This window comes from Carlito syrichta, unplaced genomic scaffold (assembly GCF_000164805.1).
Source record: "Carlito syrichta isolate Samal-C Ts95f unplaced genomic scaffold, Tarsius_syrichta-2.0.1 Scaffold289075, whole genome shotgun sequence".
Classification (NCBI taxonomy): domain Eukaryota; kingdom Metazoa; phylum Chordata; class Mammalia; order Primates; family Tarsiidae; genus Carlito; species Carlito syrichta.
The window spans coordinates 214,259-222,872 of record NW_007233171.1 but is presented as its reverse complement, the minus strand read 5'-3'; the positions used below and the strand labels follow the sequence as shown (position 1 = coordinate 222,872).

Below are 8,614 nucleotides of genomic sequence, written 5' to 3'. Positions count from 1 at the left end.
CTGGTGTTGTGAATCAGGCCGACGAGCAGCGCATCCTCTTACCCGGCTATTTCACGACACCAGGGTTGCATCATACCCATCCTCTCCAGGCGAGCCTCGCGGGACCAGACAGGACGCAAGGACGCAGGGGCAGACTGGGGTGGGCAGCCTGAGTGGGAAGCTTGTTCTCTGTGGCCCACTAGAACCAGCCCACACTGCTCCTTCAAATCACCTGGGGAGCTTCCAAAAGGTACTGAGGATACTCCCAAAGGGTGAGGCACCCCCTCACCCTCTCCTCCACCCAGGCCTGTGGAATATTCAGGGCGGACCCCAGAATCACATTTGTGAGAGGTTTCCGTCTGACACCGAAGTCTGTGAGCTGTCGGGCGTGAGCAGCCAGAACCCATAGCTAGTGTTGATGTCCATTTTTGCCTGACTGTTGCCCTAGCCTCCCAGCCCTGCTGTCCCCAGCCAGCTTTCCAGAAACAGATAGGATCTGATACCCCAGGACATAGGCCAGCCTTCTTACCCTGGCACTCAAGGCCTTCCCGTCAGGGTTCAGTACTCAGAAACAAGACCATCATTATCCCACGGAGTTCTCCCTGTTCCCTCCTTCCTTTGAACCCCTGCCCCACACGATCCAGGTGCTGGTTCTGTCAGCTCTGCCTTCAGAATGTATCTCAATTCCCAACACCTCACCCTCCTGCCGCCCCACGGCTCCCCCGCCCCGAGCCCAGCCACCACCAGCTTGCACCTGCCGTGTCCCCAACTAGTCTTGCCTTGCCGTTGCCTATGTCCGTCTATTTTCCTTACAGCAGCCAGAGTGATCTTTGAAAAATACAAATCTGCCCATCACATAATAGAAGACGAAGCTTCTAGCCCTGGCCTACAAAGCTGGACATTCCCTCTTCCCTGTCTCAATCCTCATCTCCTGGTCCCTCTGTTCCAGCCACCTTCCTTGCTATTTCTGAAGCCCAAGTCACTCCTGCCACAGGGCCTTTGTGCATGCTCTCCCCTCTGTCTGGAACCCTTGTGCTCATAGCTACTCACATGTGGATGGCTCCTTCCCATGGTTGGAGCTCAGCTCAAATTGCTCATCCTCAGAGAGGCCTCGCGTCCCTCCCAGGAAAACCTCTGTTTATTAATAGCACTTATCTCTAAATGTTTTATAACAATTGCTTGTTATTGATTGTCTCTCCCACTAGAATGTGAGCTCCAGGAGGGCAGGGTCTTTGTCTTGTTCCTATGGTGTTTCCCTTGCCTCTAGCACAGGGTGTGGTAAGCAGGAGGCACTCAATAAATGTGCTGGATTGAAGAACCGACTGGATCCCTTTCAGCCTCATCCCCCGTCATTTCTTCCCTCCTCCCTCTGCCCCACACACCGTATGCTCCAGTCCCACCGCCTCTTCCCTTGCACTGCCATGCCCTCTACTCATCTCTTCCCACCTCTCCCACCCACCTCCTCTCTCCCTCCCCTCTCCTTCCGCTGGGCAGCTCCCTCCTCTGCTGGCCAGTTGCATGATCTCCTTGGTCCGTCTGCTGGGCTAGACTGAGAGGCTCAGCTCCTAGTACACAGGAGGAGCACAATGAATGCCGAATCACCTCTGTGGCCACAGACAGAGGCCCAGGGATTTAGAGGTGGCAGCAGGCCGTCCCATCCTCACCATTCATTCACCCCTGCATCCGGGGTTTCACTTCTTCAGAGCTTCCTGACCCCTGAGTCTTTCATTTCCTTTGCTGTCCCTGCTTCCTTCCACCCGAGACTTGGGAGACGCCAGGCCCACGCCCCTCAGCCCAGAGGCCGACCCTGGGGATGAGAGATGCCCGGTTCTGGTGCAGGCACCATTTCCATTTTGCTGCTGCAGAAGCTGAAGCTCCCCCAGGTGAGGCAACTTGCTTAGTCACACACAAACAGAGCTGAGATTCCCTGAGGCCAACTTAAGGGCTTTGCTCAGATGCAACTCTCAGAACGGAAGGACTCTGGAGGCTGCCTGGCCCGTGGGTTCTTCTGGAAGCTGAAATCCTGGAGGACAGGGATGGTGTGTGACCCAGCACTGTGTCCCACCACCACCACCACCACCACCACCACCACCACCGCACCCCACCCCCCCGCCATCAAGAAGAGTGCCTCTGTAAACATTTCTCAGAATTGATTAAATTCCATTTAAATGGACAGGGCATGGTGGCTTATGCCTGTAATCCCAGCACTTTGGGAGGCTGAGGTGAGAGGATTGCTTGAACCCGGGAGAATCAGCATGGGCAACATAGTGAAGCCATGTCTCTACAAAAAAAAAAAAGAAAGCTGGGCATGGTGGTGTGCACCTCTGGTCCTAGCCACTTGGGAGGCTGAGGCAGAAGGATCACCTGAACCCAGGAGGTAGAGACTGTAGTGAGCTGTGATCATGCCACTGCACACTAGCCTGGATGAAGGAATGAGAAAAATAAATAAAATAAAATAAAATTTTTAAAATTCCACTCAAATGCAAGAATCCTCCTTCTTGTGCATTGGGCCAAGGTGTCTAGCAGTCCCCTTCAGCTTGTTCTATTGCTAAGTCCTTCACTGGTTTCTGCTTAACCCCCATCCCCAGAGAGATATAGAGGGAGAACAGTTTTCTTGAAACAGCAAATGCCCCCCTTGGAGCTGACACAATCACGATTTTTTGGAGGGAAGAGGAAGTGACTCACTCAAGGTCACTCTTGTGGCCTCTCCTTCTGCCCACAGCCGGCTGCAGTGCAACTGGAAACCAGCCCAGGCCCCTTCAGGCCCCTTACTCCTCGAGATCTTATCTGGAATTTTCCACAGCTGCCCAGGGACAGGGTGTGTAGGAATGGTGTGAGGGCACATTGGCAGCTATGATTTTCACCAGTCAGGTGGCAGTTTAAGAGCAAGTGGGATGATAAGATCTGCCCAGGGGGGCTGTGGGAGGGAATGAGTAACTCAGCAGGGAGCGGCCCCTACAAGTCCTGGGTGGGGCCTGCGGGCAAGGGGGCAAAGCGGCAGTGACTGGGGTCCTTGGGCCTGGAGTCCTGGCCGTCCAGCTTTCAGCCCACAGGCGGTGGGCCTGGGGACACACTCCTGCAGACACTGCTCTGAGGAAGGACTAGAAGGGCCCGGGAGTCTCGGGGCCAATCAGAGGCACCCTTGAGGAGATTTGAACATAAATGTGTGTGGTAAATACAGAGACTTGGCCACGAAGTGCACAGTGACTAAAACCTTTGGGTTTGTCACCGAGATCCAGTCATGTTCAGCTCACCTCTTGTTAGGGGACTAAAGCCTGAATCCCAAGCTGGGAGAATCCAGCGGAGCTGCCCCTCGCATGGGCCCTGCTGGGCGATTCTGCCAGACAAGGTGGCCATGGCAGTCCTCTTGATCTTCTTGGGTTCAGGGTCCCCTTCGTAATACGTTCAACAAGCGTTTGTCGATTCCTGTCCCATGCCGTTCTAGTTGCTTGGGATTATCACTGAACAAAACAGGGCCAGATTCCCACCCTATGGTTTACATTCTAGCAAACTGGATGAAATCCATACCTTTTCCCCAGAAAAATGCACTGTGTATGAAAACGAGTCTACGATTTTGTGGCTCCTGGACCCTCATCTTAGAGGGTGACTCCCTAACAGAGTTTGTTGCTTTAACCAGTCTGAACACGTCCACCTGCCCCCTTCTGCCTGGCCCTACGGCTGGGCACACCTGTTCTGGGCCCCCCCCCCGCACAAGGTCTGAGGGGTCAGCAAGGGAGAGGGGCAAAGTGAGTCAGGCAGTCCTTTCTGTAAGTTCTCAACCAGGCTGACTCACTGTTGGAGGTCACGGAGCCCTGAGGACTTCAGCATCTCAGAGTTGGGCCTCTGGGGGACGTGTGTGAATGCTGAGAGCCCAAGCCTGAGAGGCAGGGCTGGGGAGGGAGAAGGAATGTGTCCCTCCATGTCCCTCCTGAGGATGACCTGAGCCTGAGCAAAAGCCAAGCTCAGGCGCCCGGAGCTGGTGCTGACCTTTTGGCCTCTGTCTATCACCTGTCTCCAGGAGGAGTAACTCATCTGCCAAGACTTAGGTCGGGGTCCCCTCCTCCACGAAGCCTTCTCTGCTAAACCCCACCGTGACCCTCCTCCAGGGACATCTCTCCCATTGCTGCCCTCACGCACAGCTGGGCTGATCTGCTTCCACATCCTACACTGACTCAGCTGCACTGTGAGCGCAGGCTTGATGCCTGCTGTCTGGGTCCCTGTCTCCTACCACCACTCATGGCATGGTGTGTAGGGGGGGTGGTCAGTAAATGTTTGTTGGGTGAATGGCTGCAAGGTGGAAACAGCAGAGGGGACAAAGAGATTGGTGATCTTCTCGTGAGCTGCTAGGCCACAGCACACCTGGGTCGCCAATGCTGAGCGAGAGCTGAGGGACAGGGCATTTGACAGGGAGCCTCTTGGGGTTGGACCTCTGGGAAGGGAAGGAGGCAAGACCGAGCAGGATGAGAAGTGGCCTGTGAGCCGGGCTCGGTGGCTCAGCCTGTCATCCCGCGCCTTTGGGAGGCTGAGGTGAGTGGATTGCCTGAGCCCGCGGGTTCGAGACCCGCCTGGGCAGCGAGACCTCATCTCTATGATAAATCAAAAAATCAGCCGGGCGTGGGGGCGTGTGCCTGTAATTCCAGCTACTCGGAAGGCTGAGGCGGAAGGATCGCCGGAGCCCAACGGGTCGAGGCTGCGGTGGCCGGGAGCGGCCGCGGCACTCCAGTCTGGGCGACCCAGTGAGACTCCAACTCAAAAAAAAAGAAAAGAAGTGGGCTGTGGTGTAGACTCAAAGCCCCCACGGACCCTGGAGAGCTCTGGCGTGGGGTTCCTTCGGCAGGGCACCAGGCCTTGATGCCCACATCCGTCAGTCACTGGATGCTGGCTCCTCAGGGACAAGGTGACCGCGGGGGCAAGGTGACCGTGGGGGAGGCCACTGTCACAGGGGCTGACATCGAGAACCCTCGCAAAAGCTGGGGGAGTGTGCCCTTTATTTCTGGCATCACACCAAATGTCCACCCACAAACTAACTCACCCCTTTGATCCTCCTTCAACTCAAATCTCAACCATTGCCCCTGCACTGGCTCAAGGGTCCCTGGCAACCAGAACTCTGCTCCCATCGCCACTGTGCACTCAAGGCTGTGCGCGGGCCTCAGGGTGCTGGCAAAACTGATCCCAACCTGGCCCAGTGCTGGGATGGGGCCTGTGCCCGTGGGAGCTAGGGCGAGTCATCTGGGATGGCTCCAGGGGAGGGAGAGGTGCTAGCTCCCCTAAAACCCAGTGGCCCTGCAGTCAGGGTCCTGGGAAATGTGGCCCATGGTGGGTGGTGATGCCTGGGTGTCCCTGGGGATGTCAACCCATTGGCCAACACGGATCACACCTCGGACCTGCTGATCTCTAATCTGGGACTGCTTATAGATAGATAATGGTGTACAAAGAGGGACCCCAAAAAGCCGGAACTTATTTATAAAAAATTGTGTATTTGTTCTTGCATGTTTAAACTCCAGTTACCTTCAACATACTCTCTGGTTCAAACACACATCAAGATGCTTTTTCCACTGCCCAAAACAGTTTTTGAACTTGTCCATTTTAATGCTTTTTAGTGCTTCGGCTCTTTTTGTTTCACTCCTCCACATCAGCAAAATGTTTCCCCATTGAGAACTTTTTTCAGCCAGGGAAACAGACAAAAAAAATCCCTCAGGGTGAGATCTGGTGAATAGGGAGGGTGGGGGCACAGGGGTCCTGCCAATTTTGGTCAAAAACTGCTGAACACTCAGTGCAGTGTGGGCAGGTCACCTGTTTGCCACAAATCAGGACATAGCCTTCTTAAAACTTCCAGATAAGAACTTTGGTTGACTGATCCAGAGGAACAAATTCCGAGTGTACTACCAAGGGCCTACTGTCCAAAAGAAATTCCGATTTTTGGGGGGTCCCCTCAATAATAAATGGAGATGTCTCTGGAAGACACAGAAAACATTGGGAGAAGATGGAGCTGGAGAGACTAACTTTATACATAATGTGTGTACATCTTTTTAAACGTCATGCCCCAACCTAGGCCACATAGCGAGACTTCGTCTCTACAAAAATCAAAAAATTAATTGGGCACAGTGGTGGTACCTGTAGTCCCAGCTACTCAAGAGGCTGAGGCAGAAGGATTGTCTGATCCCAGGAGGTCGAGGCTGTGGTGGCCCATGATCATGCCACTGCCTTCCACCCTGGGTGACAGAACAAGACTCTAACTCTCCCACCACAATAAAAGTCAAGCAATTCATCTATTCAAAAATACTAAAAAAATTTTTTAAAGATCCTGTACTAATTTGAGCTTTTTGAACTTGCACAGGGTCACACCCAGAGTAAGTTCTCAGGCCACCAGGCCATCTCTAGGGTGCCACATAGGGTCTCTCAGGTTCCTCTCTGCTGATTGCTCCTTCCTGGGTCCTGGCTGGTGATCTCTGCTGCGCCCAGACTCAGAAGAGTCACTCCAGGACTCGGCGTGCCTGGCTTTGGGCCAGCCCAACCCCCCGGATCCACGGGGTCCCCTATCTCAGCGATCACACAGTGGGCGGACGGCAGTGGGCACATGCTCCGCCTCCCGTCCTGTCTGGGGACCCTGCGCTCCAGCCAAGGGCGGTTTGAACCAGCCTCCCTGCCTCCCCCCTGTGCAGGCACAGCCTATAAAACCACCTCATGTGTCCTTGCCGACCCTGGCCCCCTCCCTTGTCACCCTGAGCCACCATGGCAGAACTGCCTGCATCAGAGATGCCCGGGGACCCTGCTCTGTGCAGTGGGCGCTTCACCATCAGCACGCTGCTGGGTGGCGATGAGCCCCCACCACCAGCGGCCTATGACAGCAGCCACCCTAGCCACCTGACCCACGGCAGCACCATCTACATGCGTACTTTTGGCTACAACACCATCGATGTGGTGCCCGCCTATGAGCACTATGCCAACAGTACCCTGCCCGGAGAGCCCCGGAAGGTCCGGCCCACGCTGGCTGATCTGCACTCCTTCCTCAAGGTAAGCGTTGTCTCGGAAGACTGGCTGCTTCCCTGCTGTGTGACCCTGACCCAGTGGCCTAACCTCTCTGAACCTCAGTTCTGTCATCTATGCCATGGGGACAGATGAGCATCTTCCTCATGGGTTGAGAGGCCCCAGTGAAATAGTGGGAGTGGGAACTGTCAAGCTCAGGGCACATGTTGGAATGTTTATTGCCCAGTCACTGGCAACTCAAAGGTCGAGCCGGTGGCCTAGAGAGGTAGTGAGCTTCCAGTCAGTGGAAGCATGCAAACTGAGGTTACGTACACCTGAAAGAGACAGGGAAAGGAGGGGCAGGGAAGGTCCACCTCAGGGGGCAGTGCTGGGTCAAGCGTGGAGGGCTGGGAGCTGAATTGTCATGGCCCCTATCAGGCCTCACTTTTCCCATCTGACAATTGGGCAGAATCATTCTGAATTCAGGGGCTAAGATTTGCTCAATTCAGAGAACTCTTCCCCCTCCCAGGGCAAACCCCACTTTGGCCCCCATGGGCCAGACATTGGCATTTGCTTCAGACAGGGTTGCCAAGACGAGGGGCTGGGAAGAAAGTCCTAGAGCTTCAGTCACTTGGGCGCAAACCAGGAGACTTCCCAACATCTCCAGAGGTAGAGGTTCCATCCCAGCCTGGCTGGGACCTACTGTGGGGTCTTGGGCAAGCTGTTTCACCTCCCCAGGGTGACAGTTACCCTGCCCCCTTTCTAAGGCTGTGCAACTGCTGGATCAGTTCCAAGGCCACGATCCTCCCAGGGGGAGGAGGCCTTATTCACGGGAGTGTCCAGGGCTCCCTTCCTCCCATGGCATCCCTGTTGCCATCTGGGGAGCATTTTAAAAGTCCCTCAAGTGGCTCGACATGTACTGAGCAGGCCCCAGGGCCGGATGCAGAGGCCCTGTCATAGCACCTGGGCCTGCCTGACTCGTGGTTTCTGGGCTCCCAGCAGGAAGGCAGACACCTGCACGCCCTGGCCTTTGACAGCCGGCCTAGCCATGAGATGACTGACGGGCTAGTGGAGGACGAGGCAGGCGCCAGCAGCGAGAAGAACCCAGGGGAGCCCGTGCGCTTTGGCTGGGTCAAGGGAGTGATGGTAAGTGGGGTGTAGAGGGTGCTTGATGTCCAGAAGTGGGGGTGAGGACGCAGAGCTCCGTCCAGACTCAGTTCTGACTCTCGGGCCCTGGTGGCTAGAAGAGACCCAGGGTCCAGCCCGGTCCTCAATGTCCCCATCTGCACAGTGGATTAAATGTGTTAGTAGATGTGAAGTCATTGGATCATTGCCTGCCAGGGAGTTATTAGAAGGCTCAGCCTGTAATCCCAGCACTTTGGGAGGCCAAGGCGAGTGTATTGCCTGAGTCCGCCGGTTCTAGACCCACCCGGGCAACTTGGTTAGACCGTGTCTCTACAACAAATCAAAAATTAGCCAGGAATGGTAGCGTGCACCTGTAGTTCCAGCTACTCGGAAGGCTGAGGTGGAAGGATCGCCGGAGCCCAGCAGGTCAAGGCTGCGGTGGCCGTGAGCGTGCCACTGCACTCCAGGCTAGGCGACAGAGTGAGATGCCAACTCAAAAAAAAAAAAAAAGAGCCGTGCTCGGTGGCTTAGCCTGTAATCCCGC

General features: G+C 55.3%; 1 protein-coding gene across 3 annotated transcripts in view; it reads left to right on the top strand.

Moving 5' to 3' along the window:
- The first annotated feature begins 6,680 nt into the window (after positions 1-6,680).
- Positions 6,681-8,614, top strand: part of SLC12A3 (solute carrier family 12 member 3) — a 37,759-nt gene continuing 35,825 nt past the window's right edge. For 2 of the 3 annotated variants that reach the window (XM_008054113.2, XM_008054111.2), the window contains exons 1-2: positions 6,681-6,993; positions 7,945-8,091. In XM_008054113.2, the coding sequence (XP_008052304.1) occupies positions 6,712-6,993; positions 7,945-8,091 (429 nt within the window). In that variant the 5' untranslated portion in view covers positions 6,681-6,711. The remainder of the gene's footprint in view (positions 6,994-7,944; positions 8,092-8,614) is intronic. The other variant, XM_008054112.2, reaches the window with a different exon arrangement.